The sequence below is a fragment of the Plecotus auritus genome (assembly GCF_963455305.1).
Source record: "Plecotus auritus genome assembly, chromosome: 4".
In the NCBI taxonomy this organism is placed as follows: Eukaryota; Metazoa; Chordata; class Mammalia; order Chiroptera; family Vespertilionidae; genus Plecotus; species Plecotus auritus.
In genome coordinates, this window is record NC_137775.1 from 34,712,275 (window position 1) to 34,728,642 (window position 16,368).

Sequence of the window (16,368 nt, forward strand, 5' to 3'; positions counted from 1 at the left end):
GAGGCATTCCTTTGAGCGTGGGCACTCGCTGCGTGCCTGGTGCGCCAGACCGAGCTTGCAGCAGTGAGATAGAGCTGTCTTTGCCTGGAGGCACCTCAGACTGTTTGTATATAAATAGACACGAGCAGAAGAATGAGTCTGAGCCAGATGGTTTGGCCGCTTTTCCTTCGACAGGCACACGAGAGGATCACGCAATGGCAACACAACCCAATCCTGAAAAGTGTTGTCGAAACACTTTGTGCTGATGAACCCGTAGGCCATGTTCAGGTTTGGGGTTGGAAACGTGCTCTGCCTTCACAAGTTCTTCTGAGGATCATTCCAGTCATTCACCCAAGGACTGATGAAGACTATGCTGATTCCTGTTATGTAAATGAGAAGCATGGCGGGTGGACCAGTCCGGTCGGTCCTTGCCCAGGCTGTGTCCTCTGGCAAGTCCTCACTCCCAGCTCCCTGTGAGGACCCTGTTCTGTGATGGGAGGGTCAAGGGGGCGTTTTCTGTAGAGGTGGAATTCTCTACAAATGCAAAGAATTTCATTTTGACCTGTTAGTTCCGCCTTCTCTGTGGTCTTAGGAGCCTCTCCACTGTGAAGGGATCCAGTCAGTAGAAGAGAGAGTAGAGCAACCTTGATTGTACCCTGGGTGACATGGGAGGCAGTGATCTAATTTGTGTAGAAGTGGTTTTAATGTTACCCTAGTTGGAAAAAGGACAAGGTGCTCTCCTGGTCTTCCTCCTGCCAACTGACCACTTCCCCTCAGTCGCACTGACTCTCCATCTTCTTTTCCCGACCCCTGGACATGGATTGCCCCTGAGCTCAGCCTTCATACAGCTCCTCTTCCTTGTGCTCAGTTGGTCTCCTAGCTTTCAAAATGCACATGACTTCCAAATGCCTATCTCCAGCCTCAGCAGCTCCCCAGCACTCTAGTCTCCTATATCCAACGATCTGCCCTGTCTCCCCACAGATGGCCAATAAGCTCCTCAAACTTAGGTGGCCAAGCTGCTATCCTCTTATTTTCCTCCTCTGCTCTTCCCTACCCAGTCCTCCCCATTCGAGGGGCTGCATGTTATGTCAGCACATCGCGTAGATCTCTGCTCAGCTGATACCTCTTCAGAGAGGCCTTCTCTGTCCATCCCATCTGAAGTGCTCCCCATGTCTTAATCGGCACCCCGCCCCTTGCTTCTCTCCCCGATCCTAGTGCCATTAGAATAGGGATCTTAACCAGTCTTGTTTATCATCACTGTTTTCAGTGCCTCAGAGGATGCCAGACTTTAATGGGGGCCGAGTAAATATTTATTGAAGGAAGGAATAAATCAATGAAAGAAAGAAGAAAGAAAACAAAAGGGAGGAAGCAGTTTAACATAGAATTTGCTAAACACTGAGGTAGAACAAAAGGAATTGGTGAAGTTCTGGGAATGCTGTCTCTTAAATTGTTTTTAAAAAAATCTAATTCATAAATTCATTGTGAATGTTCTTTAGGCCTTCATTGAGGGCTAAAGTAGTTTAGGGATCCTGAGGAAAGATGTAAACACTTATGCAGTTTTGGAGCCTCATCATAGTAATCAGTAAAGGTACTAAGATTGAGTTCAGACTAATGCTGAGCTCGAAGATTTTTAAATGCATAAACAGATTTTCAAAGTGCAACAGAATGTTGCTATTGCTTCCTAGCCATCGAAACCCGCGCTGAAGTCCCCATCTCTTTCCCTCTGTTGGCCATGAAAGTGATGGGCAGGAAAGGCCTGACAGCCTGCTTCCAGAGCTGCCCTTTGCAGGCCTTGGCGTCTGGCTGGAAGGTTGAATTACTAGGAGGCCTTTGGAACTGGCTTCTGAGCATTAACTTCTCCCACCAGGAGATCAGTAAATGACCCCTTCCACCTGCTGCCATCCAAACTTGGAATTCGGTTACATCACTGGTTTCTGCTCCTGCTGGGTGGATTTTATAATCAGTCTCAAGGAGAAAGAAAGGCGATGGCATGTTGCTTCGCTGCTCTGCCAGCTTCTGTTTGCAGGGACAGTTCACTGCGTCCAAATTAAACTTCACGCGGTGCCATTTTCCCCCTTTGCACATTGATGAGTTGGGTAGCCTCACGCTTATGAAACATTGCTTGCTATTCTGTGGCCAGAATCTAGATGGTGAACTTGTGTGGAATTTTAGAAATGAAATCCCCACTGGCCACGGCAAGATAAATAAAGGATCTACAGTGCCATCTGCTGGCATCCTAGGTAAATGCAGCAAGAGCTGTCTAGTAGAAGCACCTCTGATAAAACAGGAAACATCCAAAGTGCAAACCTGAGGATAAATTACTCAAAGTGTGTGATCATTTGCAGAACGTAGATGTAAACAATGAAAGAATTGTAAGTCTGTGGGTTTGCTGGAGAAGTGATTAATTACCTGGTTTGGGGCCGTGTTGATGGCTCAGGTTATTGGGGTTTATCTGTATCAGCAGTCAAACTGGCAGCCAGGCTGGGGCAGGGTGTGGACCAAATCAGATGCCCAGACATGTCCTGAGTAACTTGGACACATCTTTAAAAACATTGAATTATTTGCCATCACTTAAAAATGTGGAGCTCTGATTTTTAAAAATGCAGACTTCTGGCTCTTCTTTGACTACTAGAAGATCTAGCAAGATGCACAGGGCACTTGCCAATTGGCAGCTACTGCCTGGAGGACCTACATACTGGCTGCCCTCTCCTTTTTTGGGGCATCCAGACTCCCGTGACTTGGGGGTACCCCACTCCCTTGATTATTTCTCCTACAGCTGACAACCTTGCTTACTCCTGGCCTGAGAGGCATTTGTGGTCCTAGGCCTATATGTTCATTATTATTTGCCTTCTTTTTCCCATTTGCACAAGAGACTTCCCAATGGCAGTCATTTAATTGGTAGCTAATAGTTCACAGGAAGGAAGATAAGCTACTTCAGCGATCGCCGAGTGGAGTCCGTCCCCTTCATTTAATAGAGGTCTGAGCCTGGAGTGAGTCTTTAACAAATGTTGACGAATGGTACGCGAGTGTGTTTCTAGAAGGGCAGTTGCTGGCTGGTACCGGCCATTGGCAAATACCTTATAAAGGTTTTGCTGGCTCAACCTACTGGGATTGTCCGTTCTCCCTCGAAGGCAGGGCTTCCTGGTAACCAGACTTGTTTTTGTTTTCTAGGAACTCTCTTCACAAGTCAAACTCAGAAGACAGCGCTGTAGGTCAGTACCACGTGTCTTGGTTTATCTATTTTAAATGAACTATTTTCTTGTAATACTTTACAGAATATATAAATAGGTGAAAATATAAAGACCACCAAGAAGCCTTCCGCCCTGAAATAAACACTGTTAAGATATTGATGTTCAACTTTCCTCTGATTTGGAACTTTTGAATCAAAGATTATGTACAATGAGGGTGTTATAGACTTTATGTTTCCTTTGATGATAAAATCCACTCTTGATGCAGTGACATTTTTTTCTGTTTGGGTCAGAAGGAGCCTGGCAAAGCAATCGCGATTAGGAGCATGAATGCTCAAATGAGGCTTTGACTTGAATTTGAATCATGACTCTGCCAACTTCATAGCTATGACCTCAGGCAAACCACTGGCCTCCCTGAGCCTCCGTTTCCTCATTCACTGAATGGGGACAATAAAATATCATACGTTCATTGTGAGCATTAAATGAGATAGCCAAGTGCCTGGATATAGTAAATGCTACATAAATGTTAGCTATTACCATTTATTTTTTAAGCCGTACCTTCATTTTAGAAACATTAAAATGGAAGAAGGGGGAGTGTAGTTTACAGTCAAAGAAATACGTTATATTCCAGATTGCCCGGGAGAAAGGTTGGCTGAGTAATAATCCAACTTCTGCTTTCACCTTTCCTGGTTTACCCCAAAGGCAGCAGTGCCCTCAAGAGGCCGAGTACCCAGGGAGTCTCAGGCCCGCTGGCGCTGGTTCCGTTCCCATAGTTCCAGAGGTTCTCAGAACTTAGATGAGCACATCTGTTTTGGAAAATGATGTCCTTTCTAGCCTGGGACACCGTGGTGGGGTTCCCACGAGTCTGTCTTCTGCGGCATTGCCTGGCACCGCCAGTCTAGACTGTGGAAACCAGCAGTGTGCCCTTGGCTGGGCCCTGTTTCCCGGGGCTGTGGGGCAGTCAGACACCAAACGGTGACGAAGCTGCAGCTGTGAGCGTGTCACATCTGCATGAGAGCACACATCGCTCTGCCGTTTCATTTTATTTAAAAAAAAATAAAGAATCGCTCTGTCCTTTCGTTTTACTCTCCTTGTTTCCCTTTGCTTTTTTTTTTTTTTAAATATACTTTATTGATTTTTTACAGAGAGGAAGGGAGAGGGATAGAGAGCTAGAAACATCGATGAGAGAGAAACATCGATCAGCTGCCTCCTGCACACCCCCCACTGGGGATGTGCCCGCAACCAAGGTACATGCCCTTGACCGGAATCGAACCTGGGACCCTTCAGTCCGCAGGCCGACGCTCTATCCACTGAGCCAAACCAGTTTCGGCTCCCTTTGCTTTTTAAGTTACTACATATTATTGATGATCAGAACTCCTCCCCCCGCCCCCGATATTAAAAATGTCTAGCTTATGACAGTGTTTTCATTGGAAAGTCACTCGTAGTCTGAGAAGGAGGGGGCCCCTGTTGGCAGCTGTCACAGCAGGAGAGTAGTCTGCTTTTCCTGTCATGGTGCCCTGGGCGAGCTGTGGGAAGGTCACCAGGTAGCCTGATGCCAGAGAGCTGGCGTCGTGCCCAACTCAATGGCTAGAGGCATGCGAGCTCTGCACCTTAGGGACCCAGCGTGGGGCAGCCCCTCAGGCCCTTACCCAGCCCCGCGGACCAGTGTGCACAGGATGTACCAGCCGCGCTCTCCATTAGATCTCGGGTAACAGAAACAAGTCAAGGGTAGATCAACAGCATAAATAACAACAAGGCAAAGTAAATTTCAAGTATCGTGTTTGTGGTTTACTTGAAATAATTGTGGCTGAGACCAAAGAGGGTGCGGGATATCCCACAAAGCAAGGCAGGATTGTATATACCAGTTAAACATCAAAGAGAATATAAGAATGCGTGTTTTGCCTGTCTTTTTGATGTTTCCTTATTTCTCATCGTATCCCTACTGCTACCAGGAAATTTGCATTTCTTATAAACGACTTTATAGGCATTTCCAAGTCATTACACAAACTGAAAGAGAAAAACTGTTTGTGAAATCAAAGTATTTTATAAGCTTTGAAGTATAAGGAAGAGGCTACTTTTGTTATTAATGAATTTATTGCTTGTGTCTTTTTTTCAAGGAAAAGGAGATTGGAAGAAGAAAAATAAGTATTTCTGGCAGAACTTCCGAAAGAACCAGAAAGGAATAATGAGGCAGACTTCAAAAGGTGCGGAAACAGCCGGCGGACAGTAGGGCCTTTTAGCTCTCAAGTGTTCAGCAGCCTGTGCCTCTGATCCAGACGGTTGCTGCAAGTTAGAATAACTCATCGTCCGTGCCCCGGAAATGTTCAGCTCTCTGGCATTCCTGTCCTTACTTTAAAACTTCGTTCCACTGGGGATTTTCTTGTAATCAAAGAAAACAGAATGGGAAGAGTCAGCAGGCTTTTTAAAAAAATAGGTCTGAGAGCAAAGACCAAATTTCCCGTTTTCTCCACACACCAACCTCTGGAACATCTGTGCGTGGAGGTCTACCCAGAAGGGTCTAGCGTTTGTTAGTTTGGGCCCTCCCCTGTGCCCCACCGCTCGGGGCCTTAGCAGTCTTCTGAACTTTTGATGCCGGTCTGTGGCTGGGACAGTTACTGACTGGGTTGTTGCCCTGGAAACGCTATCTGATGGTCTGACATCATGGGAATTTGCCCAGGCTGCTTTCGAAGGGAGCCCTGCCCACCTCCTGGCCGGGTCTTTGTTGTTGTTTATGTAGTAAGTAAATATGTCATCCCTTTGAGGCTCACTTACATAATTGATGCTTCCCCAGCATCCAGAGGGGAATGGGAACAGAGCTGCTTCCAGACGCCGGTCCCGCTAAGGTCAGCATTAGAGGAACATTTTTACTTGCTCCCCAGTGATATTACGTGGTTGTTGTTTTTTGGCAACATCTTAGTGTCCTGCCCTGTTGTTCTCAAGGCTTTCCACTTTTTCACACACACAGAAACGAGGAACACGGACCCAGAGAGTGTGCCCGCCAGCCGCACACCTGGCCTCGTTGGCTACCTCTGTGGGGTTCGGTTTTAAATTTGTCCTGCGTAAGGAGAGTTATTCTTAAACACCCTCAGTTTTTCCTCCGGTACACACCCAGAATCACTTGTGATTCAAACAGAGTCTTATTTAAGAAGAAGGAAAAGGAGAAAGAGCAAGAGAGACGGGGCTGGAGAGATGAAGGGAAGGAGCAGGCAGTTAACCAGCTCGAGGAGATTTATTTTAAGAGCCAACCAACTGGCCGTCACCCCTCCACCCCTGGAGGTGACACAGATAGTAAAATGAATCAAGCCAGCAGGCTTTTCCGCTCGCCCAGACACTCTATTATCCTCCCCCTGCAAGGGGACGAGTGGCAAAGGGAACTTGAGTGCTGCTTCTGGACTGATGGATTGCGAAATGGAAATGAGATAGGGAGACACAGGGGAACATAAATTCCAGGGCAGGTCCTGACGGAAGGATCCTACAAGTGTGCAGCCAGCCTCTCAGCCCTGCCCCTTCCACCAAGGGCAAATTCAGCCGTAGCCGAACCTCCTAATGACTCCGAGGCTAGTGAGGTATGTGTGGGGCAGACGGAGAAAGACGAGGGACTAGACGGAGGGCTTATTCCCAGTGTGCCTCTTGCAGCCACTTCCACTGACACTTTTCACCACGCGCTGACCAGAGGTACACGCGCTAACGTGGCTCACATGTAGCAGAGGCGCCGGCAGTCTGTTTACTTTATAGGAGAACACGCTTGAAGTAACAGAATGGTTGTTTTCCTCTGCAGTTCTGGCAGCCTTCAGTTTCCAGGTGGAAGTTGAGTCCTCCTCACAGTTTGGGAATGTTTATGCCAATAACACTCTCAGATGTGTACACGTATGGTACCTTCCTTCCATGGACCCCAGAACGCTTCCCATCTGTGGTTTGACTTATTGTGCTGATTTCCGGAGGAATAGCCATCAGATAGCTTAGCAGGAGTCCAGGATTTCTCAGGCTGCACCACAGCTGGCTCTGTGACCTTTCTCTGTCACGGCAGATAGTTCTCTCCCACTTCTTCCCAAAATATTTTCGTCTTGTTCATATTCAAAATGGGAGGACATAGGGAACCCTCAGCCAAAGGGGCCGAGGATGCTTGTCTGCTCTCGCTGGCTCTTTAAATTAGGTCTCTGCCCACCTCTTACTCCCTGTGGGCTTTCTCCCAAAACTCCTTCACTAGAGCCCATGTCACAAACGCTGATTTGTTTCATGGTAACATCCATATGTCCTTGGTACCTGTTTCCCAATGAGACGGGCTCGTGGCGTCCTACAGAGCAGCCTGTGACTGCTCCTCCTGCTCCGTTAGTGATGGACATCACTGGCCGTGCCCACAGTCTGCCCTAGTCCTGGCTGAGGCGCTTTCAAGCTTGGCATTCTGATGACCTTTCTTGTTTTCATTCCTATTGTCTTTTATCTCCAACCTCTAGGAGAAGATGTGGGCTATGTTGCAAGCGAGATAACAATGAGCGATGAAGAACGGATTCAGCTGATGATGATGGTCAAGGAGAAGATGATCACCATTGAGGAGGCACTGGCCAGGGTAAGGCTGCAGGGATTCGGTTCACATGTGTGAGGGGGCCTCCTCAGACTTAGAAAGGTTGGGGGCCTTCTGTAAACTGAATATTTGCGTCTGTCCCCCCGCCAAATTCACATGTTAAATCCTAACATGGGATGGTATTTGGAGGTGGGGCCTTTGGGAGGTGATTAGGTCATGAGAGTGGAGCGCTCATGAATGAGATGAATGACATTATGAATGAGTGTGGCTCAGTGGTTGAGCGTCCACATATGAACCAAAAGGTCAGTTTGATTCCCGGTCATGGCACATGGCCAGGTTGCGGGCTTAATCCCCAGAGGGGGCACGTGCAGGAGGCAGCTGATCAATGATTCTCATAATTGATGTTTCTATCTCTCTCTTCCCCTTTCTCTGAAATCAATACACACACACACACACACACACACACATATTTAAAAAAGAGGCCCCAGAGAGCTTCCTCACCCCTCCCACCTTGTGAGAACACAGGGAGAAGACAGCTGTCTATGAGCCAGGAGGCGGGCTCTCACCAGACACTAAATTTGCCAGCACTTTGATCTTGGACTTCCCAGTCTCAGAAACAGACATTTCTGTTGTGTATAAGCCACCTCATCTATGGTAATATGTTATAGCAACATGAACAGACTAAGAGCATCAAAGAGTATAGGAATATATTATTCAGAGTAGTATTTTGATTATACTTTGGTGATCATCAGGTACCCATCTTATCAGATAAAATATTGATTCCCTTCTGTGTGCTTAATATAAGCATTCCATGTTGTAAGATGAAATTTCCATATTCAAGGAATACATGAATGAATAAATGAATGAATGACAAATATATTTGGGCTATGGACCAGTTTAAAAAGGAAAATGACTGACAGCCGTTGCAAAATTCACAAGCCTTGTAAAAAGAATGATAAGAATGTAATGATAAAAATTAGTAAGTAAAAACTAAGGAAAATTAGATATTTTACAACCATTATAAAAATCAGTTCTATAAGATACCTTCACAAATTACATTTTGAATTTTAGAACTTAAGCTTTATATACACCTTAAAATTTTGCTTACATCAGCTGTGTTTCTCTCACTGCCAGAGACTTGGAGACCCCTGCATAGACTCTGATACTGATAGGATAACCCAGCATCAGGGGAGAAGTTTGTCTGTGTGCTGTTTGGAGTTGGGTGATCCCCCAGTACAGCCTTGTATTGGAGAACATTTTGACTATGTTTAGACACAGTTGGCCCACTATGCTTTGTTTATACGAATTCGACCTCATTGATAGATAATTTCGCACTGTGAAGTATATAGCCATGATTCATACCCCCTGAAAACCGAGTTTTCAGGAAACGCCACTGTAAACTTCATAAGCATTTGAAGAGAATGAAGTGTATGAAACAACTCACAGTGTATTTTTTTGAGTGTGTAATTTAAAAAGGTAGCAACTTCACTTACGTTTTTTTGTATTTTATTAAATGAATAACTGAATAGTTTAATAAAATCTAGTGGCATTTCATACATTTTCTAATAGTTTTATCATAGATATTCAATATAGGTGCTTTAAAGAAGTCAAGCTCAAAAAAAAAAAAAGTCAAGTTCATTAATTAAAAAAAAATGTTTAGGGGAATCTAGGTAGTTGATGTACTCTAAATACAATTTCCGGGTGCTAATTTTAAGAGGGCACATAGCTCTTTGCAAGTGAATTTAGGGTATTCAAATCTTGGACTAGTTCCAGAAGGCTTAAAAGCCCATGAGATATTTGAAAACCACAGTTTATTCATTTGTCTGGGTAGTTTTGTGGTGTGTGAGTGAGGATGGGAGAGTAAGGAATAAACTCACTTTAAAGCTTTGGGTGAAAGAGAACACGATTATTTTGGTGTGATGGTACCAGCAATGATGAAGCTATGTTGTAGAGAAATATGTTCATTGACATTTTAATGGGGAGAACTGTCTGTAGGAAATAGATCTGTGACCATGATTTAATAATCATATTTTCTAAAAAATAATATAGTACTAAAGATTGCTCATGTGACTTGATCTAGTGACTAAATATTACATAGTTATCTATCTGATAAATGTGTCTGATAAACATGTGTCCACAAGGTCACATCTGTGTGAGAGTTCAAAATAAAGTTCTTAAGATATTTTGTTTTTAAAAAAAGAGTCCTTGAGTTCTGCTGGTGTGGTACAGTGGTTAAGCGTCAACCCATGAACCAGGGGTCACGGTTCAATTCCTGGTCAGGCACATACCCTGAGTTGCAGGCTCAGTCCCCATTAGGGGGCATGCAGGAGGGAGCATGCAGGAAGTAGCCTATCAATGATTCTCTCTCATCATTGATGTTTCTCTCTCTCTCCCTCTCACTTCCTCTCTCTGAAATCAATAAAAACATATTTAGAAAAAAAAGTCCTTGATGTTTGTTACTAACTTGATTGATGTTTTGGCATTGTGAACTTTTCTTAATGCCAGTGTCTTACATCAAGTTCCTAGAATCAGAGCCTGAGATGAGGATTCTCATGCACATGATTTATTGAAAGGTAGCTCTCAGGAGAAACTTCTAAGTGCTGAGAGAGGGAAGCAGAGAAAGAAGCTGGGATTTCAGGAGAAGTCTAGCCTCAGCCTGATTCCTTAGGGAGTGGGGAACCCTGGAAGGTGAATTACATTATAGAACTTGTCCTGCCGGAGAAAAAGAGGTTACAGACTGATGAGCAGGGAGCAATCAGCAGTCTCCTAGGCCTCTCTGGGGAAACTGCTCCTCGTGGGAGACAACCAGGCACAGAGCATGCCCCAGAGTAGGGGATAGGTGAGTGGTTTTGTAAAGGGAGTCTGGGCACCGTGTATACCAGAGAAGAACCACATGATGAACTGGGAACCTGTATATGTTTTTGAGTTATTTCCTTGTAGCAGCTATTGGAGCATCAGTCACAGTTATCTTGACAATTAGAGAGGCTTATGGAGAGAAACAAAGTGATTGAGGTTTTCTTTTAATAGATCCCAGGGGGTGAAATAGGAAAGGATTAATCTCAGAGAAGAAGCAGAAAAGAGTTTAATCACTTTTCTCAAGTATATGAGGGATTATTAAATAGTACATCTTCAGGATGCACTGAAGAGTGTTTTATTTTCCTTTAATCTCAACTGAGGGCAGAATAAAAGGAAATGAATTAAAATTGCAGCTGGAGGGGATTTGGAGGAGATATAATACAAATGTTCTTTCCAATAAGAACTCTTAGAAATGGGAACATTTTAGAATATCTCTCCCTTCAGGTCTTTAAGACAGAATAAGCATTACTCTTCTTAAGATGGCCATTCCCTCTAAGAATTGTGTCATAGACTTCAAGTATAAGAAAACTATAAGACTAGGAAAAATAGGATGTAAGAGAGTATTTTTTCCTCAGAGACAGACACACACACACACATACTTTAAAATGTCATTATTTAAAAAATTCTGGGAATTAAACTAACAATTTATACATTTTATTATATATATTTATATATATTCTCAAATGAAATGATCAGTTGTTTTTCCTTCATGAAATTATATTTAAGTCAACACTTCTTAAGGAGCAAAGTGGAATATAAAAATATAATTATAAATAAAACCAGGTGGGGTTTTTTTCCTATAAAATGTACTTTAAAATTTTTAGAGATTGTATTTTGTAACAGAATCATTAATAAAACACATAGCCTGTTGAAATTAGGAAAACTACAAAAATAAGTGGCCAGTTTGGAATCTATATTAGAAGAAATACAGGTACTCTTGGGCCCCAAAGTAAATGATGGAAATGAACAGATAGCAGAAGAAAAATATTAATTCTGTTTATGATTGACTCATTAGGAATTTGTCTTGTTTTTAAAGATTAAGTTTATTTAGTGGCTCCTAGGAGTCTGGGCTAAGGCTGAGTATAAAAGTAGAGCATAAGCCCTGGCCAGTGGTTCAGTGGTTAGAGCGACAGCCGCGCACCGAAGGGTCACTGGTTCGATTCCTGGTCAGGGGCATGTACCCGGGTTGTGGGTTTGCTCCCCACTCTGGGTTGAGGCATGTGTGGGAGGCAACCAATTGATGTGTCTCTCTCACACCGATGTTTTTCTCTCTGTCTCTCCCTCTCTCTCTCTCTCCCTCCCTCTCTTCTACTCTCTCTGAAAAGCAATGGAAAACATACCCTTGGCTGAGGATTACAAAAAAAAAAAAAAAAAAAAAGTAGAACATAGACCTGGAGTAAACAAGTGATAAGCCCGGTTGCTCAGGTGGCTGCTATCCCGATAATACAGTGAGAAACCAGCACTGCAGAAACAAGTATATCAAGCATTCTGGTACATAATGTAAACATTCTATAAAGATCGGAACAATACTAACGCAATGCCCTGAAGTACTAGAAAGATTAAAATGAGATGAGTGCCCCGATAGCAAAAGTGCAAATACCTGTGTCAAGGTGTGCTCTCCTTTATCTGAGACCACGGGGTGATAATAAAGCTACGGTAATACGTCTCTTGCTTAGGAGCAGTATGCTAAGAGTTTCGCTGTCTTTTCTTAATTCTGGTAGAGTCCAGTGAGATGGACTTACTGTCATGCCCATTTTCCTGATGGGAGAACTGAGGCACAGCTCTCAGCAGCTAAGCTCTTGCTCCTTAATCAGTACTGTCTGCCTCCGCCTGGTCCACTCCTGTCACATGTGCCCACATAAAGAATTTCATAGCAGAGGTGATGCTTTGGAAAGCAGCTGGAGGGACATTGTCAGTTTGGTGGCTTTGCCATGCCCACAGAGCCCCAGTGGTGGAGGGCAGTGTGACACCATATCCTGGGCTGTCAGGTCAGATGTTTCCATTGTTTGGTGGCTTTATTCATGGACCAAGATTTGATCAGTTCCTTAAATTCATATATAGTAAAATTTTAATGCAGTGACGGTTTCATTGTAGTATGTAGCAGAGTTAAATTTCTGTGTTTTATGAAAACACACCTGGAACTTTTCACATTTGCCAATTTTCTATATTTCACATGTATTTTTGTGTTTTTCAAAAAAGTAGTTTCTAAACGTCAACTTTCAATGTCTCTGCACATATTCTAGATCCGTTGTTCTTTTCCTATCATCCACAAGGGTCCCCAGTAAATCCCATTGTATTTATTAGGTGTTAACATTGAACTGGTCACTTAAAACAATCTAGAACAAGAAGAGCAAATGATTTTAAAATATCAATTTCAGGCCTTCCCTGCTTTTGTTCAAATGTTCATAGTCTACTGTATCATGTCTTCTACAAAGAGAGGTAACTCAGAGTCTGAACTGCAAACAAATTTTGCTATAAAACTTACATTGAACTGTGAGAGACGAGTTTTGATGTCAGAGGGAGGAAATCGAGGTTCTTTTTGGAATACAGAATACAAAGAGTCAGTGTGTCTGTTGCTTTAAGTTAGATGAAAAGCCACAGGGCAGGGCGTGGGTCTTTCTTTTGGTTTTGTGAACCTGGCCTTTGGCTGGCTGGTACTTTGTCACCTATAGTGGCATGAAGAAGCTGCCACGGTGTTCTCTCTGCTGCTTGGTAGACAGTGTTGGCGATTATTTCCATTTCAATCTTCTGTTTCCTCTCGTGGCAGCTCAAGGAGTACGAGGCCCAGCACCGACAGTCAACTGCCTTGGACCCCGCCGACTGGCCAGAAGGCTCTTACCCCACGTTTGATGGCTCATCAAACTGCAATGTAAGTTTGCTTTCTCTTGGAGCATCCTGACCATCTCTTGTAAAAAGGGATGGCCTGTGCAATTTCAGCCTTGCGTTACTTCTAGCAATTCACTCCCACCAGGATCTTCCTACATGTTAACTCAGTATTCTTTACCCAGTAGAAGCTCACCTAGTCAGAATTGGACTATTCCTGCTGTGTTTAAGTGTTTGTTTCAGTAGCATTAAGTGTATTCACGTTGCTGTGCAACCATCACCATAGTCCACTTCCAGAGCTTGTTCATCATCTAAAATAGAAATCCCATAACCATTAAATAATTACTTCCTCTCCTCCTCTCCCTACAGCCCCTGGGAACCGCCATTCCACTTTCAGTCTCTGAATGTGACTATTCTAGGTACCTCACATAAGTGAAATGATAAAATATTCGACCTTTTGGGTCTGGTTTATTTCACTTAGCACAATGTTTGCAAGGTTCATTTATGCTGTGGCATATACTTCATTTTTTTTGATGGATGAATAAGTGGAATATTGATTCCGCTGTACATAAAAACTGCATTTTGTTTATCCATTCATCTGTTTAGATAGACACTTGGAGGTTTCCACTTTTTGGCTATTGTGAATAATGCTGCTCTGATCATTGGTATGCAAGTATCTGTTTGAGTTTGATGTCAATTCCTTTGGGTATATACCTAGGATTGGAATTTCTGAATCAGACGGTAGTTCTGTGTTTAACTCTTTTGAGGAACCTCCATACTGTTTTCCATAGGACTAGGCCATTTTACATTCCTGGCAGTAATGCGTGAAAGTTATAATTTATCTACTCCTTTCCCCTATTTTTGGATAATAGTCATCCAATGGATGTGAACTAGTATCTCACTATCATTTTGATTTTCATTTCCCTAATGACTAAGATGTTGATTATTGTTTTATGTGTTTATTGGCCATTTGTATATCATTGGAGGAATGTCTATTCACGTTCTTTGTCCATTCTTGAATTGGGTTTTGTTTTGTTGTTGGTTGTTAAGTTGTGGCAGTTCTTTATATATTCTGGTGTTAAGCTCTTATTGGATACACGATTTCTAAATATTTACTTCCATTATATGGGTTGCCTTTTCATAGTCTAATTTGTATTTTTCTTTTGTTGCCTGTACATTAGTATCATATCCAAGAAATCATTGCCAAGTTTAATGTCATGAAGGTTTTCTCCTATATTTCATTTAAGAGTTTTATAGTTTTAGCTCTTGAAGTTTAGTTCTTTGGCCCATAGTTGGTTAATGTTTGCATATGATGTAATATATGGGTCCAGCTTCATCCTTTTGCGGGTACATATCCAGTTTTCCTGAACCATTTTTAATTTTAATTTTTTATTAATTTCAGAGAGGAAGGGAGAAGTAGAGAGAGAGAAACATCAATGATGAGAGAATCATTGATCTACTGCCTCTTGCACGCCCCCTATTGGGGATCAAGCCCGCAACTCAGGCATGTACCCTGAGTGGGAACGGAACCATGACCTCCTGGTTCAAAGGTGAATGCTTAACCACGGAGCCACATGGCCGGGCCTGAACCATTTTGTTTTTTAAAAGACTCTCCTTTCCCCCATTAAATGGTCTTGGTACCCTTTTTGAAAATTCATTGACTGTATATGCAAGGGTTTATTTCTGGGATTTCTGTTTATTCCATTGGTTTATGTGTCTATCCTTTTGATAGTGCAATACTGTTTTGATTAATGTAGATTTATAGGAAGTTTTGAATTTGGAAATTGTGAGTCCTTCAACTTAGTTATTTTTTTCAGATTGCTTTGGCTGTTCCATGTGAATTTTAGGATGAGTTTTTCTATTTCTGCAAAAAATGTCATGGGATTTTAATAGGAATTGCATTGGATCTATAGATTGATTTTGGTAGTATTGTCATCTTAACAATATGAAGTCTTCTAATCTATGAACACAGGATATCTTTTTTTATTTATGTTTTCTTCAATGTCTTTCAACAATTTTTTGTGGTTTTCAGTCTTGCCTCTTTTGTTAAGTTTATTCCTAAGTGTTTTATTCTTTTGATGTTATTATAAGTGAATTTTTTCTTATTTCCTTTTTGAATTGTTCATTGCTACTGTATAAAAATGAAACTGATTTTGTATCCTGAAAAATGATAATTGCTTTTGTATCCTGCAACTTGGCTAAGTTAACATTACTTATTTATTTATTTTGGTGTATGTGTGGAATCTTGAGGGCTTTCTACAGATGAGATTATGTCATCTATGAAGAGAGAGAATTTTACTTTTTTAAAAATAATTTTTATTGATTTCAGACAGGAAGAGAGAGATAGAAACATCAGTGATGAGAGAGAATCATTGATTGGATGCCTCTTGCATGCCCCCTACTGGGGATTGAGCCCACAACCCAGGCATGTGCCTTTGACCGAATTGAACCCGGGACCCTTCAGTCTGCAGTGAGACACTCTAGAGCAGCCGTGGGCAAACTATGGCCCACGGGCCGGATCCGGCCCGTTCGGTTGTTCTATCTGGCCCGCGGAGCCGAAAGAGCGGAGGGTTCTCTTGCTCTCCCCTCTGCTCCTTTACTTTGAATTTATATTAGTTCACACAAACACTCCATCCATGCTTTTGTTCCGGCCCTCCGGTCCAGTTTAAGAACCCATTGTGGCCCTCGAGTCAAAAAGTTTGCCTACCCCTGCTCTAGAGTCTAGCCACTGAGCCAAATCAGCTAGGGCGAGAATTTTACTTTTCATTTTCCATTTTTGTGGATGTCTTTTATTATTCATGCTGTGTTATTGTGACCAAAACAGTGCTTCTTAAACTACAAGTTCTACAGGGATTTTAGGAATTAAAATTCCAATGTTTCAAGTCTACATTTCATGGCGCCATCATCAAACTGTCAAGTCTTCTGTTATGGACTAGTTTTGTTTGTTAGGGCATCTGTTTCTTAATATCTGGAAGCAACTATACCGTCATATAGTCAGCC

General features: G+C 42.7%; 1 protein-coding gene across 2 annotated transcripts in view; it reads left to right on the forward strand.

The window, feature by feature from the left end:
* The window catches only part of SASH1 (SAM and SH3 domain containing 1), a 182,863-nt gene that overhangs the window by 95,855 nt on the left and 70,640 nt on the right, over positions 1-16,368 (forward strand). For both annotated transcript variants that reach the window (XM_080666223.1, XM_080666224.1), the window contains exons 5-8: positions 3,151-3,191; positions 5,285-5,371; positions 7,622-7,734; positions 13,313-13,414. In XM_080666223.1, the coding sequence (XP_080522349.1) occupies positions 3,151-3,191; positions 5,285-5,371; positions 7,622-7,734; positions 13,313-13,414 (343 nt within the window). The remainder of the gene's footprint in view (positions 1-3,150; positions 3,192-5,284; positions 5,372-7,621; positions 7,735-13,312; positions 13,415-16,368) is intronic.